This window comes from Chamaea fasciata, unplaced genomic scaffold (assembly GCF_029207755.1).
Source record: "Chamaea fasciata isolate MVZ Bird 193981 ecotype frontalis unplaced genomic scaffold, bChaFas1.0.hap1 SCAF_17, whole genome shotgun sequence".
Classification (NCBI taxonomy): domain Eukaryota; kingdom Metazoa; phylum Chordata; class Aves; order Passeriformes; family Sylviidae; genus Chamaea; species Chamaea fasciata.
Genome location: NW_027094102.1, coordinates 1,397,879 through 1,418,368, shown reverse-complemented (window position 1 = coordinate 1,418,368; position 20,490 = coordinate 1,397,879). Strand labels below are relative to the sequence as shown.

At 47.4% G+C, this 20,490-nt stretch overlaps 1 protein-coding gene across 2 annotated transcripts in view; it reads left to right on the top strand.

Moving 5' to 3' along the window:
- ATP9A (ATPase phospholipid transporting 9A (putative)) overlaps window positions 1–20,490 on the top strand; it is a 49,089-nt gene that overhangs the window by 15,617 nt on the left and 12,982 nt on the right. The window contains exons 8-18 of one of the 2 annotated variants that reach the window (XM_066198647.1): window positions 136–216; window positions 404–479; window positions 2,538–2,614; window positions 3,225–3,385; window positions 4,085–4,227; window positions 4,949–5,061; window positions 7,053–7,262; window positions 13,089–13,250; window positions 16,726–16,818; window positions 18,293–18,376; window positions 19,093–19,263. In XM_066198647.1, coding sequence (XP_066054744.1) covers window positions 136–216; window positions 404–479; window positions 2,538–2,614; window positions 3,225–3,385; window positions 4,085–4,227; window positions 4,949–5,061; window positions 7,053–7,262; window positions 13,089–13,250; window positions 16,726–16,818; window positions 18,293–18,376; window positions 19,093–19,263 — 1,371 coding nt within the window. Of the gene's footprint in view, window positions 1–135; window positions 217–403; window positions 480–2,537; window positions 2,615–3,224; window positions 3,386–4,084; window positions 4,228–4,948; window positions 5,062–7,049; window positions 7,263–13,088; window positions 13,251–16,725; window positions 16,819–18,292; window positions 18,377–19,092; window positions 19,264–20,490 lie in introns of both variants that reach the window. The other variant, XM_066198645.1, reaches the window with a different exon arrangement.

Below are 20,490 nucleotides of genomic sequence, written 5' to 3'. Positions count from 1 at the left end.
TTGGGCTGCGGTAGGCACCGAGATAAGAATCCTAAATCGTGCTGAGGAACTCTTGGTGAAGTATCCTGGTAAAGCTTTTGGACATTATCAAGCTGTGTCTGTTAGATAGGACTGATAGATGCGTCTGTTTGGTAGGACCTGCTGCAAATCCGCTCCTACGTCTACGCAGAGGAGCCCAACATCGACATCCACAACTTCGTGGGGACCTTCACCAGGGTGAGTCTGCTGGGCTTGAAATCAACCACAGGTTCGCCAGGGTTTGTGGAAATTCTCCATCCTGTCAGAAATCCCTCTGCCAGCTCGCCCAGCCTCCCTCTCCAAACACCTCTGTGGGACTCTTCTCATCCTCCGCTCTTTTGCTTTCCTGGCAAGTTTGTTTATTTTTCTCTTTTTCCCGTTGTAGGAGGACAGCGACCCTCCAGTAAATGAAAGTTTAAGCATAGAAAACACCCTGTGGGCCAGCACAGTGATTGCATCAGGTGAGGTGGAGACCCGTGTGAGGTTGTTTGTAAGGGAATATGTTAACAATTTTTAAAGGTATTTCTGTGATGGAATAATAATTCTGTCAGTTGGAGAAATTAGCAGTTGGAATGAGGTTTCCCCCTTGTCCTGACACCTCTGGGGAGCTGAGCTGACATCTAATTGCCTCTTGGACATTCCTAGATGAGAAAGAAGTGGAGTGGCCTTTGGGGCCCTTCTTTAGCATCTAGGACCAGAATAGCACTTAATTGCTCTGCACATTGACATCCTAATCTGTAACAGAAATGGTGTCAAATGGATTCTGGGAACAGAAGCTGAGATGAAAGATTTCCAGGTAAGTGCTTCCATTGAGTTTGTCCTATATACTCTTTAAAAAGGAACAAAAAAAAAAAAAAAAATCAAGTATTTGACAGATTTTGACTCATATGTAGGATAAACTCCCGAGGCCTGAGATGAATCAATGCCCCCTTGCAGAGGCTTGTCAAAGTAAAAGCCTCGTTCCTCTCCTGCCCAAAGTGTTTGCAGAGTTGGCTGGGCAGCAGCTGGAGGAGACTGGAATTCTGGAGTCCAGTTCTGGAATTAAACTTGTCGAATGGAGAGACCTGACAGTGCATTTGCAAACATAATTTCAAAGGGTTTACGCAGTTGAGGCTGTTTGAAATGGCCATAAACCAACTCGAAACACTCCTTTTTTACAGATCAACGTGTCTTCAAGCTTTTTCTAGTCCTGGCAGGTGCCTCCTCTCATTTAGACCGACTTACCAATACAATACTCAATTTTGTTTCTCCCGTGGTAATAACAAAGAGCGCGTTGTGGGTTGTTTCTGTTCGGAGAAAATGTGGGTATTACTTTTCCTCTGCTGTGAGTGGAAGCCGTGGGGTTGCGGTGCCACCTCACTGGGGCAGCCCCTGTAAGATGGAGCAGAGCAACGTGTCTTTTCTCCATCTGCTGCAGGAGGGCTGGGTCTGACTCTGCCTGTTTGCAGTGGATTTGGAGTAGCTGTGCCATCTGCTGATCTGAATTGTGATGATCTTGCCACCACCTGCCATCTGGCTCCAGGGATTTGTTGTTGGTTTTCAGGGTGGTTTTTTTTTTTAAAGGAATGTTTCTCAGCGTATTTTTAGAAGCCACCTCTCTTGAATCAGCCTTATTTAAAAATAAGTGGCTTGTGGCTTGTTAAATCTTTGATCATTAGTGAGAGCAGGGGAGTAGTGGAGTATAAAGTAGCAATGTATTGGCTTTTTTTAGAGTTGGTTTTCTCCATTTTTACATTTTGGTTTTCTCCTGACGCTGAGCAGTAGCAGCTTTTAAACTGTTGATGGTAGATAGATTTTTCTTCATGGCCCTTCACAAAGTCTTAAAGAGAAAACCCACAGAAACCTTGTAATTTATGGTGCTAAACTGAATGATGTTTCTGCAAGAGGAAAATCGAGGACTTCGTTGCTCTCAGCTCTTTAGCAAGTGTGGGACAGAGGATTCAGATTCACTGATGGGCTCCCAGCAGCTCCATCTGTTACAGGAAGGTAGGAGTTGGTGTGATTCACTTGGTGCTAGGAGCAGTATTTAGATAAACACTTAAAGTAAATTGTAGATTTTAAAAGAAGGTAATTCTGTCGTTGAGCTCTGGAACTCACTGGATTTGCTCTGATTGTATCAACCTTTACCAATAAATAACCACAGCCCAGAGCTGGTTTAATTTTGACACACAGTTGGTGGAAGGCAGCACCAAAGTGGGATTTCAAGTTGTGGGAGGAAATCCAAGAAATCCTCCATCCCTACCAACTTTTATTTACAGTGCTGAGAGACAGGTGGATCTAAAGGGGGTCAGGGAAGGTAGAGCAAAGCTGGCTGCTCTTCCCATGAGCTGATGGAGTCTGTGATGCTGCGTCAAGTCCAACCCTGAGGCTGAATTACTGGGAGGCAATTTCCTGTTCCAGTCTGTGTTTTCATAGGTGTTGTGCGGCACATTCCAGCCTTTTGAATTTCTGAAATTAGCCTGCTGAAACTCCTCTCCACCTGACCAGTATTTTTATGGAGAAAACCTTTGTGTGTGCAGGTACTGTGGTGGGAGTTGTCCTCTACACGGGGAGGGAGCTGCGCAGTGTGATGAACACTTCCAACCCGAGAAGTAAGGTATGGTGAAGAAACAGGTCTGTAACAAATAACAAGGGTCAGAAATGGATCCTTTTTTAAGAGAAGATCCTTCCAAATACTCTGTGTGCACACTACAGGGACAACCTCATAGGAATAATTCATATTTTCCAGCCTGTGATTTAAGGTAGTTGCCATAACAGAACCTATTTCTCCTGATTTTTTTTTTTTTGATCCTATTATACATGTGTCTTCTCACTTTTTTGAGGTTGTCAAAACCCTTGTTTTGTATGTTTATAATGAGGCAGTCCCAGTTAGAATAGAAAAGCTTCTTTTGCTGCATTCTTCTGTTGTAGCAAAGCTAAGACACGGGGCAGGGGTGTTTACACAGCCTGCAGCTTTTGGCAGCGTGAGTCCTCTCACACCTCTGCATCCTCTGCTGAGCTTCTAAGGGATGGAAACCTCATTTAATAAGCTGGCAAGAGTATTGATTATAAATTTAAATACGTTTGTAGCGTTTTAAAAGAAGAGAGAAGCTGGCTAGTGGGGAATAGCTCCTTGGATGGAATGACAGTTCACTTCCTTTGTGAATATTCCACTGAGCTGACTTCCTCACCTGTGTGCCTGAGATCTCTCTGTGCTGCTGTTCCAGATTGGCCTCTTTGATCTGGAGGTGAACTGCCTCACCAAGATCCTGTTTGGGGCTCTGGTGGTGGTGTCCCTGGTCATGGTGGCCCTTCAGCACTTTGCAGGCCGTTGGTACCTGCAGATCATCAGGTTCCTGCTGCTCTTCTCAAACATCATTCCCATCAGGTAAGGGGACAGCTGCTGGTGCTTCCCAGCAAAACTCTGCCTGCTCTGTGTGTTCCTCCTTGCTTCCAGCCCAGACAGGCACTGAACTCTTATCTGCTCCTCATTTCACAGCTGAGCAAGGCTAGAAGTAGAAATGAAGTTACTGTTCAAACATAAGAATTGCTTTGTTGTTTCTGCTGAATTTGTTCGATTTATTAACCCATTCACTGGCTCAGGCTGTGGATTAGGCATTTAAATTCCCTTCTCTCAGTGTTTGGACTGCCTGGTTACTGTGGTAAGAACAGAGCAAAAAATGGAAAAGGAGCGTGTTTTGTACAGAATGCATTTGGAGGGCAATGAAACTTTAATATGAAATTGTACTGTATTAGTAACTTACTCTGGGTGCAGGACTGGGATTCATTTCAGCTCCATTTTTAATCTGCTCTCTGGTATCCATCGCTGTCCTTACTCCGTGTCCACCTTCCCCTCAAACCAAATCTTCTCACTGTAATTTTATCTTCTGTCCTTGAATCACAGTGTAATTGCGTTTGTCACCAGAGCACTGGCTTTGAATAAACTTCTGCTGAAACTCCCCTTTGGCACCTCATCTTCACTGTGGGACTCGCTGTCCTTTATTGCGCTGTGGCAGCTCACAGTGATTTTAAGTTTACCCGGTGATACTTCTTGTTTTCCTTTTTTTGTCTCTTTCCTCCTGTGCAGTTTACGTGTGAATCTGGACATGGGGAAGATCGTGTACAGCTGGGTGATCCGCAGGGATTCCAAAATCCCTGGCACTGTGGTTCGGTCCAGCACCATCCCTGAGCAGCTGGGCAGGATTTCCTATCTGCTTACAGACAAAACAGGTATTGGTGCAGAAAATACAGCTTTGAGTCATGGTTATGTTGTTTGGATTTTGTTGTGGTTTTGGCCAGGAGAAGGGGATAATGTGAGATTTCTTTGGACTGGAAGAAATATGCATTTCCTGTCGCTTTGACAATACGATTTAATCCGTTTTTGAAAAAAGCTCTGCTTTTTTTTTGTTCTGAACGCGGTGTAAGTAAGGTAGGGCAGGAATATTATACTACATGAAGGAATGCTTTAAGCACGCTATTAAAACAAAAGCTGAGGGTAAAAATAAAATTTAAATCAACTCTTTAGAGCAAGTTTTCATAGCCAGGGTAAGATAACTTACATATATAGGCAGAAGCTCTCTGCTGCTGTCCTTACACTTTTGAAGCTGAGCTTGAATCGAAGGCCTGAGCTGTAAGGAAAAACCTCGTTGGACATAAAGTCCTCGTCCCACTGGAGTTGTTTCCAATTTTTTTTGGTTCCAGTGGGACCAGAAGTATGCTTGCAGCCCCTCCTGGCATTGACTGTGAGGTGAATCTCATTGTTTTTTATACTCCCCCACTTCCCAGGAGGATGAGCACTCGGGTTTGTTGGTGTTGGGGTTTGTGCCAGCCTCGGCTGTGCAGGTTCAGCTGCTGACCAAAAATCAGATTTGTCTGTGCTCAAGGCAGAGGACAGGAGGTGTGCTGGGGAACTGGGGGTGTTGTTCCCACCCCGTGCTGCTGCTTTTCGCAGGGACTCTCACCCAGAACGAGATGGTTTTCAAGAGGCTCCACCTGGGCACGGTGGCCTACGGCCTGGACTCCATGGACGAGGTGCAGAGCCACATATTCAGCATTTACACCCAGGTACAGCTCACTGCTTTCCCCAATCCCTGTTCCCAAAAGTCTTCCACATCTCTGGGCTCATGGTGAGTTAATGTGGTGGGGATCTGCTCGAGAGCTGCTTTTTGGGAAAGTCTGGAGGTCATTGATGTTTCATGCATAACTAATGTTGTGGTTGCTCATTACGTCCTGCGGGTTGTTTCACGTCACGTGCAAGTCTAAGTGTGTGCCTGTGTCCTGTTGCTGAGGGCTGAGTCTAAAATAACTTTTATTTAGATATCCAGCTATCTCTTGTCTTTCCCCATCCTAGGATTTGGTTCTTCTCTTGGTGTTGAGACCCTTAAATTACAGAATTGTATTGGAAAAACAAACAAACAAACAAACAAACAACAAAAAACCCCAAATTACAATCCCCCAGACTTCAGCTTTATTTACCTTCATTTTATACTGAATCTCTAGAGAAAGCTTGACCACTGGTTAATTATTTGCCCAAGTGTCCAATATTTGTCAGGAACATTTGGGGGACTGACCAGTCCAGTGTGTGAGCAGTGACTGAGTGCGCTTCAGCCCAGGGTTTGCTGTTGGATTTTGGCGGCAGTGCTGATGAGCAGTGGTACTAAATTTGAAAATCTTACGGGTCCTAGTCACTAGTGTGGAACACAACGTGTGGAATTACCCTGGTAATGGATATGTCTCATAAAACTTTCATAATTACCAAGTGAGGTTCCTTATAATGAGAAGCATTTGCTGGCAATGATTCATTTTGAACTGTAGTTCTTATTCTTTGCTTTTATTTTTACCATGTTGTGGCCCTTTGACCTGGAAGTGAAACTTTTGTCCTCTTGACACTAAAGGTTAACAGAGCAGGAAACTGGATCACTGGGTGTCCCTTCTTCAACTGGGATAATTTAGTAATTGTGCAATTATCTGAAGACTCCCATTCTGATACTAAAAATAGTATTAAAAAATAAATGAATGTCATTAAGATTTTCTAGCTCCATACAAGTCATCTGTTTCGTGTTTTCACCAATTATATTCTCCTGCACATGAAACCCAAGTGACTCTAAATTTCCCAGACCACTGGTCTTTTGTGGAGTAGGAAAGTGGTTTCCCTGAGTCTTTTGAGGTTGGTGTGTCACCCTTTGGGGGATTTGCAGCAAAGGGGCTTTTTCTTGCTGTGCTGTCCCAAAACTTGGGTAAATCTTTTGGGGCCTTTCAGGGGCAATGCTCCAGGAGCTGGTTTGCCCTGGAGTGTTCCCGGGGGTGGCCCGAGTGAAGGTGTGGGGTGAGTGTGTCTGGTTTGTGCGGACACGGCTCTGCAGGGTCTGCACAAACTGAACCCAGACGGTAACATCATGGCAGGACGGAGAAATGCTGCTCCCTTCTCAAAACATCTCCTTCAGCAGCTGCTCAGAGCAGGCCACAGGAGCAGCCGTTTGGGGTCCATGTTCACACACACACCCCTCAGCAGAGGAAATCAGAAAGGGTCTCCTGTATGATATAATTCCAGCGGGGTTTATTTCTGCATGGCAAAGGGGTCGGGGACAGAAGACGCGACATGTGGTGCTCGGTGGTTAAGTGAGGAGTTAGGAACCAGTGGTCTGAGGGCACAGGGGTGGTACAACAGCAGGGCAAGGGGCAGAAAACCTACCGGGGGGATGAGGGATGAACAATTGGGGTGGGCAGGGTCAGCTAGCCAGTGGGGAAGTTGACAATGAAGTTACCAACCTAAGGTAAATTGGCAGTCGTTCTGCAAGACACCATGAGGGAAGTCTTCTCTTCCAGCCTAGGCAGGAAAAACTCCACGGCGAATCCTTCCAGGGCAAAGCCTGGAAGTTTCCCTGAGGGGATTTTTAGCGTTCCCACAAGTCCCCTAAGTAAGTTTTTCCTTGCTGTGAAGACCTCCTCCATGGATTTTGCAAACACTTAACAGGGAAACACGACCAAAACAACGCTAAACTTTCTATTTTCCCCCGCGGTAAGAGGCCGTTGTGCTGTCCCCTGTCCCCCAGCAGCCGCAGGAGGCCCCGGCCGTGAAGGGGCTGTCCCTGGCCACCAAGGTGAGGCGCACCATGAGCAGCCGCGTGCACGAGGCCGTCAAGGCCATCGCCCTGTGCCACAACGTCACCCCCGTCTACGAGTCCAACGGCGTCACCGACCAGGCCGAGGCCGAGCGACACTACGAGGATTCCTGCCGGGTGTACCAGGCCTCCAGCCCCGACGAGGTCAGTGGGGTTATCCACGTGTTTCCTTGGAAGAACCCCTCAGCTGCCTGGGGGAATGTCGTAATAGGGCACAGAATAAAGATGCTCCAGTCAGGAGGCGGCAGAAATCAGGAAGTTTTATTTACGATTTATTCGGCCCTTTTATAACGGCCTGCGCTAATTATTGGTTATTGATCCACAGGGCTGACGCCTCTTCTATTAGCTAAGGGACAGAAATAGCAAACAGCACCTGTTGTTATGGGAAAAGAATATTGTTTATTTATGTGATGTTTTGCATAAGGTTGTTTTAAGAAAAAGGAAACTGTTGAAAAGTTTCCCTTGGAAAGAACTCAAAAAATGCACAGAGTCTACAGGGGAAACGCTCTGGTTTAGTGAAGGGGATGGTATTTTGTTGCTTTTTATCTTCTTTTTTTTTGCCAGAATCGGGATGAAACGCTCCAGACCATGTTTCTTGTTCCGACTCGGATGTTTATTAATTGTTATCTATGTTACAGTCTCACAAAACTGTGAGTGCTACAGCGCTTCTAGCTCACAAAGTAAAAAATGGCCCCCACCTCTCTCTCTACAAGGCCTTCTAAGGATAAACTGTCCAATTAAGAAATTACACCTAAATTATTTTTATTTTCAACCCAATAACCAACCCCCTGTGGTCCCCAATGTGGATTTTTCTATCCAATTACAAAACCCCACCCAGACCCATGAAGGAGAAGGTGAAAAGAAGGACTCAGCCTCTGCCCTAAATCCTCCATCTTCCTTTATATATATTACTATATCCTAAAACCTTGAACTAAGTTTTCCCCCATGTGCTATCACACACTTCTATCCAAACGCCACACCCACAATCCCAGTGCTGTCACTCGATTTTGGGAGTTTTTTCCAAGGCCTCAGGTCAATGCAGTGGTTACTTGGGGGTCAGTGCCTGTGAGCACAGAAAGCCTGGAATTCTCAGTGCCCAGGCTTCCAACAACATTTGAATGCATTTATTGCTCTGATAAGCTGCGGATAGACCCTAAGTGTCCTCTCAGCTGTTCTGCCTCTCCAGGCTGGTGTCCTGGCTGTTCTGTCAGCCTCTGCATCGCAGGATTTTGCCCCTGGTTCTGCACCTTCTGTCCAGGGGGCGTTTTTCATTTCAGCGCCTCGAATCCCTCTGACCGCGTTTGGTGAATTAAGAGCAATCTTATCTTGGCTGGGGGAGGACAGCTTGTGGAAGAGGGTTGGAATGCTCCCACAGCTCAGCTCTGCGAGGTGTGTGACCTCCCAGAGCAGTGAAAAGCTGTAAATCACCGTGACCGTGGCACGTCCCACGGGCAGGTGGACAGAGCCGGTGCCCAGGTTAATTCTGGGGAGGGACTGAAGTGCACAGGGTTTGTTTGAGAGCAGAGCTGGGCCCTGCCAGTTCTCTGCCAGGGCTGTGCAGGTGGGCACAGTGGGGAGAAGAAGCTTTAGAGCTCTGCAGAGACTCACTGGAGACTTTTCCTGAGCACTGAGAAATCAAGTTCAGTGCAGGACTTCGAGTTTAAGTGCTGTTTGCCACCCCCTGCAAAATCTGGGAAATGTAATTATAGCGTTGTTTCCTCCTGTGACAAGGACAGGAGGAATAAAATGGAGTTTCATGTATTGGTTATTGGTGCAACAAAAGTTACACCTTTTGCTTTCTATTAATTTGTACAATTACCTTTGCTCTGTGCCGGAGAGACACCGGAGTTTGAGACTTCCCCTGAGAATCCCACTGACAGTGTGAGATCAAATCACCCTTTTGACAACATCCAAAGGGTTCTTCCACGTATTGCCTCCAACAAAGCAGCCTTGCCTCTGATGATAACCTTCCCACCTTTGCCATCAGAAGAGAAGCTGGCGTGCCTCATTGTGAGAGAAATGCTTTGCACGGAATTAAATGCACTCGTTGGAAGCCCAGCTGTGTGAGGATTTTGGGAGTGTTGTGCTGCTGGAAGTCTGGCACAGAGGTGGTTTGCATATTTGCATACATTCAAAACAGTCCTTTTATTGTTTTCCTCCCAAAGCAGGCAAATCATTAATCTCATATATATTTGTACAGATTCATTTTTTTCTGTGCATTGTCCAAAAGCTGCGTTTCTGCTGTGCCCCCTGCGTGGCTGTGGCTGCAGGGCAGTGCCAGCAGCTCCTCCCTGGGCAGGCCGTGGGTGTCCTGTCCCCATGGGCTGGGGCAGGGTTTGTTCCCTGCTCCTCTCCTCCTGAAGGTGTTGCCCTCCCCTGAAAAGGCAACGTACAGAAAGCAACTGCCTTTGCACTGAAATGAGTTCTGAATGATTTCCAGATGGCGATTTTTGTCATCTGCATCTAAGTTGGGGTTTTTTTTCCCCCTCCTAAAGCATTTATAGGCTATTTTGGCAAAGATTTCTGTTTATTTACATATATACTGTGATATATATTGAAGTCAGTGATTTTTCTTTTACTCTCTATACTGTTCTGTCTTTAAAATATTTACACAGCAATTTGTCTGAAATACCCAGGGGATATTGTTTATTTGTTTTACTATAGCATGATAACTAATCCTTCCAAGATTATTGTTTAAAATTCTTTTTTTCCTTTCTTGTGATATCTTAAGTAGAGAATTACAGCAGGTTCAGAAACCAGATATGCTTTGCTGCACTGAGGAAATCTTGTCTGTAGGTCTTAGATATACAAATATTATTTAGCTGTGCTCTGTATGTCATCCTAGATGGTACAAAAATGCGTGAGCTGCACAAGTGGAGCCCTTGAGAAGGGAGTAATGCTGTTAAATAACATTCCCTGTAGGGGAATGGCTTTGGACTCCTGTTAAAGCCAGCCTTTGAAATCCTATATCAATAAAATATTGCCGTGGCAGGGAAGGTCAGTTTATGAAATGAGTACAAAAACTCGTATTCTCTTTACTTTAACAGCAAGGGTAATTTCTACCAGTTGGCACAGGATCCATTTCCTGTAACAGAAAGCAGGATTTCCTAAATTTGTTTCCTGTGCACGCTGCCATTTAGAAGTCTTGAAGTATCTTTATTCAGGTATCAGTTACAGCCTTGGGGGCTCTGCGAGCCAGTTGTCAGTTGTAGGCATACAGTAACTAACAGGGGAAATGAAATAGATATAATCTGATCAGAGATAAGGGTGCCTGGGATTCCTGGGCAAACAGTCTCTAACCCTGACAACGGCGGCAGCTGCCAGGACATGAAAGGGTGTGGGATCAATTGGTCTCTGCCTGCTGTCTGCCTGCCTAGGCAACCCGAAGGGGACCCTGCAGAGCAGCTCATGGCACACAAGGATCAATTTGTCTCTTTAGAATGAAATTTATTAGTCGATATCCACTTCAGTGGTGGCTTGGGTAATTTAATTGTCGGAGGGAGCGGAGTTGGAGGATACTGTGCTGGGGCTGCTGTGCTTTGAAATGCTCAGATCTGTATCAGGCCTGGCTTGATTGGAGCTGCAGAATGCTGGCGGGGACTTCATTGATTTCCCTCATCACTGAGCGTGGGCTCCCTGTAAGGTGAGGGATTTCAAGCCTGCTCTCAATTCTCCTTCCTCTAAGTTGTAAATAGACTTTTGCATCTTGAGTATTTCTCATCTTTCTGCTGTGGCTGAGAGCACCTTGAGTGACGTGTTTGTAGGGGGCAGAGCGAACCTGTTCTGTCGGACGTGGAGCAGGGATGTGCTCCCCACCCCATCCCGTTATTCCATCCCTGGGATCCCATTATCCCATCCCAGGGCTCCCATCCCATGGATCCCATCCCATTATCCCACTCCATCCCACCCCAGTGCCCAGTCACTGCCAGAGGAGCTGTCAGTGTTCCTGGTGCCAGGGACCACACGTCTGCTGTGCTGCTCATCCATTTGTCCCTCTGCACGAGGATTTGCTGCCCAGAGCTTTGTAGGATTGCAGTGGGATGCTGGCAGGGGAGAAGGGAGGAGGTGTCTGTGCAAAGGAGATGCTTTAACAGCAGCTGGGAGCAGAGGTTTGCACCTCCAGGCCTCTGGAGCTCACCAGCACAGGCAGAAGAACAGCCAGGGCTGAACACCACGCAGCATCATGCTGGGAATAATTCCCAATAATTATTTATTAACCAGAGTATTAGAGAGCCAAGCTCTGGGAGGCTGCTAGGAGGATTATCTAACTGCACACTTTAATGCACTGAGGACAGCTTGAAGAAACTTTCGAGAAAGATAAGCTTGAAAGAGCCTTTGATTTGTCATAATCTTTGTGAGTAAGCCTGCACAAACTTGTTAATATTAAGCCAAATATTGATTCAAATTGACTTAAAGGTCTTTCAAGGCAAAGCCAACTCAATTACATTTGTTTTTTTTTTTAATCTGACAATTTAAGACTGCTTTATGAAAGGAAAAGTTTGGTTCAGGTTCTCTTTTAAGCTTTTGGATGAAAAGGAGCTGAGTTCACAAAAGCTCCGTTAGTCCCAATTGTATCAATTCATTAATAAAATCTCAACTCAGTGCCAGTATTTACAGGTTCTGATTTTATTTGTGTCTCTTGTATGTGATTTTTCCAAAATCAATTCCATTTTTCACGGAGGTATTTGAGATCCCTCGAGGCAGCGGAGGCAGAGCCTGAAAGGCAGAAGGGATAATTAACCTCCAAGTCGACAGCAACCATGTGCCCAGCACTCTTGTGCCTTTGAAAATGTCACTGTAAGACACTTCCAGTATTTCATGTCTGTTTAGGGAAAGTATCCCTTGATCCTTTCTGGGGGCCCGTGATAGATGGGCTGGTGTCAGCTGCTGCTCCATCTGTTACAGCCCAGACAGCTTCTGGAGTTAAATCCCAGCCAGCTCAGGCTGAGATGGATGTGTCAGCTGAGCTGGGCACTCCGGGGCCTTCTCAGGGAAACAAAATAAAGGCTTTGGTCTTCTGGCATGGCTCTGGCTGCAATTGAGGGAAAGCTTGTAGAGAACTCAGTTTTGTAGGTCCTGAAATAGCAGAGGCTGCAATCAAAATGATGCTCACATCAGCTCAGTTAAACCTTGAACAATCTGAGGGCTTTCTTGGGGGCGATTTTTTAAATTTTTTAATGTTTAGTGGGAAGGCTTCTCTGCTAAGAAGTGTCTGAGCCAGCCCTCAGCTGTCTTGCTGATCACTGCAAAATCGCTGAAATTTGTTGATGAGCTGTTACTGCTGAACACACAGAGAATAACACGGAGCTCGTTTTGTTTGGGTTGTTTTAAAATGAATTTTTAATGTGCTGCATTAGTGTTTCTGGCTTTGAAATTGTAAATCCAGGGTGAAGGCATCGTTTTGAATTCTTAATTTCGTAGACAGCAAGCTGGGGGATGGCTCTTTCCAAAACCAAGTGTTTGTAGAGGGGTTTCCCTGACGTGCCCAAGGAGGCTTGGGCTGGGTGGAGGATTCCAGTGCCTGCCCCTTGCTGAGGGTTGTCCTTTGGATCAAAATCACAGAATGATTTCCATTGGAAAAGCCCTCCTAGCCCATCGAGTCCAAGCTGTGCCCAGAGCTCTGAGGGCCACCTCCAGGAATTCCCGGGGCACCTCCAGGAATATGGGCATTCCAAACCTCCCTGGGCAGTTCCAAGGCCTGAGCGCCCTTTCCCTGGGGAAATTCCTGGTGTCCAGTGGAACGTGGCAGCTGAAGCAGGGAGGTGACACAAGGACAGTGCCACAGCTGGGCTGCCCAAACCCTGCAGAAACTAGCAAGAAGGGTTTGGATCGGGAAAGAGCAGCTAGGAAGAGCCGTGGAGGAGCACCTGTGTGCATCAGTGGATCTCTTTGATAGCACAATTAATGACTGATGAATTCTCTGCCTCGGGAGGTGTGGCAGGAGCCCTCACCGTGTCCTTCTCCTCGCAGGTGGCCCTGGTGCAGTGGACAGAGAGCGTGGGTTTGACCCTGGTGGGCAGAGACCAGTCCTCAGTGCAGCTGAGGAGCCCAGGGGGGCACATCCTCAACTTCACCATCCTGCAGATCTTCCCCTTCACCTACGAGAGCAAACGCATGGGCATCATCGTCAGGGTAAGGGCTGGGGGGGACACTCACACCTGGGGGACACAGGGCTCACCTGGCCTGGGGGGGACACTCACACCTGGAGGAGACAGTCACACCTGGGGGACACAGGGCTCACCTGGACTGGGGGGGACACTCACACCTGGCAGGGACCCAGGGCTCACCTGGGCTGTCCCCCCTGCCCAGAGGTGTCGCCCAGAGCACCCAGCAGGGCACTCCCTCCCTGGGCAGCACAGCAGGTGAAACGCTTGGGAGATTCGGAGTATAAGCCCAGGCCCAAGAGCAGGGATGGAGGGGAGGTGAGCTGAGAGGCTGAGCTGAGGGTACACAGTACTCCCTGTGTGAAATCTGGGACTTCAGAGATCCACAGGATGCATCGAGCATACACTGAGTGTTCCCACAAACACCGTGTGCTGCAGGGGACACCTGCAAAAAGTGCAGTGTGTGTCCAGCTCAGTACAGCAAGTGTAAATCCTTCAAATTAATTACTTCTGTAATGAAAATTATGTGGAGACTCCAGGCAATCTTTCCACGACCCAGAATAAAAGTCTTATCAATGGTAAAGGGAGGACTGAAGAATCTCCCTCCCCATTGCTTTTATTGCAAGTGCAAGCTTTTGATGAAATGCTCTTTGATAAAAGGTGTAAGAGCTGGACAAACCATCAAAGCCAGGGTGGGCTTCACTAAATTGTGTTTCTATGCTCAACAGAAGTGAATGCCCTGAAATTTTCTTACCATGAATGTAACAGTGCTCCTTTTCCTTTTCCCTGCTTTGATTTGAAGTTTCTTCCTTTTTAATTACCTATTATTTATCTTCTCCCCTTCTAGGAATAAAAAGGTTTCTAGCCTGTATTTCTCTGTTTAGATTTTGCCGTTTGTATTTTAGGCCAAACCAGCGAAACTCCCACTTGTGGTCAGTGGGAGCAACATCAGGCCTGGATCCTGTCTGTAAATACCTTTAAAGAAGCCTTGGTCCCTCTCTGTGAATTGTTTTTATTTTGTAGCCATTCAGCTGCTCTAAGCTGCTCAAACCAGCTCCGGATGTGCCCTGTGCAGAATCAGGGTTGAGTGTTGAGGCTGGGTATTACTTTGCCACATTTCTGTAATAGTCCAAAATAATATCTTCAAGCAGGGTTGGAATTTCCATTAAAAAGAAAAAAAAAAAAGTGTTTATAAATAGGTAGTTAGCAAGCAAAAATTGCTTTAATTAAACATCCATGTGTGTGTGGGCACTGCATTTGGTTTGATCCGCGACTCGAAGGGTGTTCACCTTTCCAGTGCATCTCCTAAACTGTGCTGCTTGTTTAAAAAACACAAACGGGGGGAGGGAGAGCAGCATGAAGCATCCAGAAGAAAACACACCAGGGAGGGAGGTGCAGCTGCACTCAGCACTGCAGGGAGCAGAACCCAACGGGAACCATTTCTGCTCACCTGCACAGGTATTGCCTGTCCTTACAAACTGCAGTTTTTCTATTGAGAGCCCCTGTGGGAATTTTGCCAGAGCAGAGGTTCCTGTGTCCAGCCCAGCAGTGCTGGCCCTGCAGGCGCCATCTCCCTGCACATCCTCTCTGCTCTGCCCTGAGGAAGAAATCTCCTTCAACACAACCTCTAGCAAATCAAGCAGTAGTTAATGGTGAAAGCAAGGTGCAGTTGTTGCCTGGTTTGGGATATTTTTGCAATATCTCGGTGTTTCCTCGCGCTCAACTGTCGTTTCTGTACCTGATTATTTCAGTTCTAAGAAATCCTGTCCTACCCCAGCAGCCTCCTCACCATGGTGTGCGCTGCCTTATCTTCCTCTTTGAAGAAGGCCTGTTTGTTTGACCACAATATTTTCCATTCTTCGTTTTCTCTGCGTGTTTTTTTTTTTTTTTTCTTTTTTTCCCCTTAGCCATGTGGAATGATCTTTGTTGCAGAGCAGAGATAGTGCTATTGTCATATCTGGAATTGAAAGGAGCCTTTGAACCGTGGCCAGAGGCAGAGCGTGGTGGAAAAAAGATGCTTCCCCAAAACAATGTAACTGGCAAACCTGTGTGCAGATTTATAGAGCGATCTTGCCATGATCTGAGAACGCACTAACCTCCTCCTGAACTCGGGCAGAGGAAATGACTAAGGCAAGGAGATAGCTGATACAGTATTTATATTGGACAAAAAAATCTAAACTATCTTAAGCCAGCTCTGCAGCACGGGAAGTGCAGTCTTTATTCAGTTTCCTACAGAGATGTTGTTAGACGCTCTTTAATCAAATAATTTCGTAGATAAACCTTTACCTTTGGCTACTGCCAGGAGTGGTGTGTTTTATTTAAGCAGGTTCTGGTTGTTTGGGAAGAGTGACACCCGTTTTCCTCTGGGCATGTGGGATGTGTGTCACTGTGTGGGGGCTGCATGTTCCAGGACATCGAAAACCACACTTGGGCTTAATTATGAGCATCTTCCTTGTGAATACCTCTGAGAGCTTGGCAAAAATATTCAGCAAAGGAGCTTCATTCTCCTTGGCTACTTCTTAATTTCCTCAGCAAAGACACTTGTTTTCTTTGCAGTCTTAGTCTCCACATCAGGTGCTACATTTTGCCAATTGTTTTTTTCTTGTGCTATGGATTTAAACTCTGTTTTGCCAGTGCCACAGAACCTGGGGCTTTTACTCATGTGTAGGAACCACTAATTTCTGTAATGGTGGAACAGACTGACCCAAATATTAGGCAAGAGAATGAAGAAGTGTCCGCTTTGCCTTTCTTTCCTTTCTCTTATTCCTAAAGTACTTTTGCCACTTCCTTCCCAGCTGTTTATTTCAGACCTTCCTGGGCTTTTTGCTTTTGCATTGAAGTTTGTTTTCCTGCTATCCCTGGTGGCCGTCTCGGTTTACAGGGCAGTTTGTCCCTTACTCTTTGTTTCGTCTCCTTTGAGGAAATTGCCAGGGTTTCCATTAGCTTGTAGCACTCAGAGCTGTGGCCTCCTTACCTGTCTGCCTGCTTAGAGGGGACTTTTTGATTTGTGGGAATGTAAATATGCTTTGCTTGCAGCCTATAAACTCCCTGTGTCAGATAAGGCAGGCAGCAATCTAAGCCTTCTGTGGCAAGCATGAGCTTTAATTATGCTTATTCCATGTGGTGTAACAGAGCAGGTAAATCCGAGTGGTTTTTACTCTGCTGGGCTTTGTGCATCTGTTCTGTTGTTTCAGGTAAGCAGGGAGTCAAGTTTCAAGGTGAGGGCTCAGGGTTGTTCTGGAGGAGCGGGCACTCAGGCCTGGGAAGGGTCTGTCTGTGTGAGATGCTGATAAAAAAGCCGATCCTCCTTGTCTAAAGCATTCATTCCTGCCGTGAGGAACTGACATGCAATGGTGCAGGCATCTCTTTGTGGCCCCAGAGCAGAAGCTGAGCTGGTGGCCCTCCACCTGCCCCAGAGCAGACGACCCTGTGCCTGCAGTGCTGAGAATTCCCCACTCCCTGTGAATGCTGCCCCAGCTCAGCCTGCTGTGTTGTCCCTGCAGGATGAATCCACAGGAGAGATCACCTTCTACATGAAGGGGGCAGATGTGGTGATGGCTGGAATCGTGCAGTACAACGACTGGCTGGAGGAGGAGGTATGGGAGGGCAGCCCTGCAGCCCTGAAACGTTGCTTTTTATCTTCTTTTTTTTCTGCCAGAGTCTGGATTAAATGCTCTTGTTTGGACTCAGATGTTTATTAATTCTTATCTCTGTTACGGTCTCTATGAGTGCTACAACACTTCTAGCTAACAAGGTCAAAAATGGCCCCATCTCACTCTCTACAAGGCACTTTAAGGATAAACTGTCCAATTAAGAAATGACACCTAAATTATTTTTACTTTCAACCCAATAACCAACCCCCCGTGGCCCCCGATGTGGATTTTTCCATCCAGTTACAAAATCTCACCCAGACCCATGGAGAAGAAGGTGAAAAAGAAGGACTCAGCCTCTGCCCTAAAACCTCCATCTCACTTTATGTATACGTTACAGTATTTTAAACCCTTAAACTTTTAAGTTTTGCACCCTGTGCTATCACACACTTCTATCCAAACTCCACACCCCCAGTCCTAGTGCTGTCACTCAATTTTGGGAGCCTTTTCCACGGCCTCAGGTCGGATGCAGTGTTTGCTTGGGGGTCAGTGCCTGTGAGCACAGAAAGCCTGGAATTCTCAGTGCCCAGGGCTCCAACACTGCTCCAGGGCAGCCCCTGGCCAGGCGCTGCAGCAGGTGATACCTAAATGCCGAAACATCTGCCAGCCACAGGGTCACTGATCCTGGGAATTCACTGGGTTAGTGCTCAGCCAGATTATATCCATAGGAATGAGGGTGAGCTCAGCATATTTAATGTGGAGTAAGTCCTGTGAATAAGATGGGTTTTGCTCCAAGCTGATTGACACTCACCAGATTTGTCCTGGGCTTGATTCTGTGTTTGGATCTGTTTTAGCCTGGAGGGTCTGATTTCAAAACGACATTTGGCAGCTTTGTACCGGGCTGTGTTTGTCAGGTTGGCAGTGGTGGTGGCACTGAGTTCACGGAATCCCAGAATGGGTTGGGCTGGGAGGGACCTTGAATCTCATCCCATTCCACCCCTGCCATGAGCCGGGACACCTTCCACTCTCCCGGGGAGCTCCAATTCCCATCCAGCCTGGCCCTGGACACTGCCAGGGATGGGGCAGTTACTGATTCTCCGGTGTTCAGAGAAATAATAATAACTTGGTCATATTTTGAAGAGTCAGTTGCCCAAGATGTGAAATCTACAAATCACAGCCTTGTGCCCTTTTACATAGAGACAGAAAATTTAATCAGTGGGGTTGTTTTTGCCACCCTGGTGTAGCAGAGAGGACATTTTTCTTCCTGATCACTGGGCTGGGTCACAAGCCATTGCAGATCCCCTCTTTCCTCTCGAGGTTCTCATGCGCTTTATCAGATGTTGCAGACTCGCTGGGGTTGCTCAAATGGGATGGTTATTTTCTTAACCTGCTATCTTACACTGCCATCTCCACCCTGCCGTGCATAAATCATTCCAGTGGAGCTGCAGTTTATGGTTTACGATGTCATCCTTCTTTGCAGTGTGGTAACATGGCTCGGGAAGGCCTGAGGGTCCTTGTTGTGGCCAAGAAGTCTCTGACAGAAGAGCAGTATCAAGACTTTGAAGTAAGTTTTTGTTTGTTTGTTTGTTTGTTTGTTTGTTTTTGAACAATCAATCACTGAAGTGATTCTCACAAAACTCTTGTGATAGTGCTGCCTCTCACCTCCCAGCTCTGCTGTATTTGTTCTAAAATGTCTCGATATTCTTCTAATCAAAGTTGCTCTGCAAGTGATAGGTGTGAAGTGTTTATCCCAGCAAAGACCCTCCCAAGCAGCTCCTGAATGACCAGCATATAAACCAGGCAGGTCCCTGGCAGCAGGGGCTCCGTGTGTGGGGTTTGTGTCTCTGCCCAGGGCTTATCCAGAATGGGAACTGCTCAGGGAATGCGGGGATGTGCTGCTGGAACCGCTCAGGGTTCCCTGGTGCCGTTGTTTCTAGGAGTGTTGCCTGTGGTGGGAGGGAGCTGCTTGCAGGCTCCCTGCAGCTGCTGCCGTGCCTTTGTGTGCCCTGTGCTGCCCACCAGCAGCAGCAGCAGCAGCTCCCTGGGGCATTTTCCACCCCGCTCTGCACCAGGCACCTCGAGTTCCCCAGCCCTGGCAGGTTCTGTCTCTGAACCGTGGAACCAGAATTGCCCGGGTGGGAATTGAGGAGGGCGTAGTAACAGCGATGTAACCCAGGGACACCTTTCCCTGGAGCGGGTGGAAGGCCACGGAGGGAGGCTGAGAGCTTCCCCCCGTGTCCCCAAAGCCGGGCTGTGACCCTGCTGTGTGTGTGTCCCCAGGCCCGCTACGTCCAGGCCAAGCTGAGCGTGCACGACCGCTCCCTCAAGGTGGCCACGGTCATCGAGAGCCTGGAGATGGAGATGGAGCTGCTGTGCCTCACTGGCGTGGAGGATCAGCTGCAGACAGACGTCAGGCCCACGCTGGAGACGCTGAGGAACGCTGGCATTAAGGTCTGCCTCACCCCGGGCTGCCCCAGCAGGAGCACTGGGACCCTCTGCACCGCCCCACGGGCAGTGAATTCAAAGCTGGGGGGCCCTGCGAGGGTTTTAAACATCACTTTGGGAGCAGAACGTGCTGCAAGTGGTAAATGTTAACACACGAGTGTGTCACCTCTTGCGCTTTTCGTCCCCTCACATGCTCTGGCTCCTCCTGCAGAGAGAGGAATGGTGTGGGCACAGTTTGGGGTCCAAGAGGAGGCTTTGGGGCAATTCTTTTTTCAGGGAGCTGCATGAACCAAGGTGTGGCTGTGTTTGGTTTGTGGCGCATGAACCCCCGTGCTGGGCCTGGAGCTGTGGATATCCACGTTTTCAGTAGCCACTAGAGGGGAGTCTGAGCCAAGGGAATCAGGGGCTGGATTTTTTTTTTTTTTCCCCCAGCTTTCTGGGCTCCAGCATCTCTGACTCCACACCTACAGCCCGAGCTGTGCTCAGCAGTGAGGGAGCTGCTGTGGTGCCTGTGTAGGTTCTCACTCTGAACACCCTGTTAGCCTTGCAAAAGGGGAAAAAAAAATGGATTAAACGTTCAGATTTGGGTAAGAAAAGTAGGTGAAAGGTCCTGGTTGTGGTTTCTCCGCTTTAAGTTGCGAAGTGAGCAAAAATCTGAAGCCGTGCTGTGAATTCAGAGCAGGGCTGTGTGTTTGGGGCTGAGGTAGGAAGGGGAATTCAGTGCTTGGGACGAGCTTCCAAAAGTGCTTTTTCTTTGGGGCCATCCCTGTAAACGACAGAGACTTCACCGGAGGAGGGAGACCAGGGGAATCAGAGTTCCTCACTGATGTTGTACTCCAAAGGGTTTTTCTTCTTCCCCTTCTCCAAAGGGTTTTCCTTCTTCCCTTTCTCCAAAGGGTTTTCCTTCTTCCCCTTTCTCCAAAGGGTTTTCCTTCTTCCCTTTCTCCAAAGGGTTTTTCTTCTTCCCCTTCTCCAAAGGGTTTTCCTTCTTCCCCTTCTCCAAAGGGTTTTCCTTCTTCCCCTTTCTCCAAAGGGTTTTCCTTCTTCCCTTTCTCCAAAGGGTTTTCCTTCTTCCCCTTCTCCAAAGGGTTTTCCTTCTTCCCCTTCTCCAAAGGGTTTTCCTTCTTCCCTTTCTCCAAAGGGTTTTCCTTCTTCCCTTTCTCCAAAGGGTTTTCCTTCTTCCCCTTCTCCAAAGGGTTTTCCTTCTTCCCCTTTCTCCAAAGGGTTTTCCTT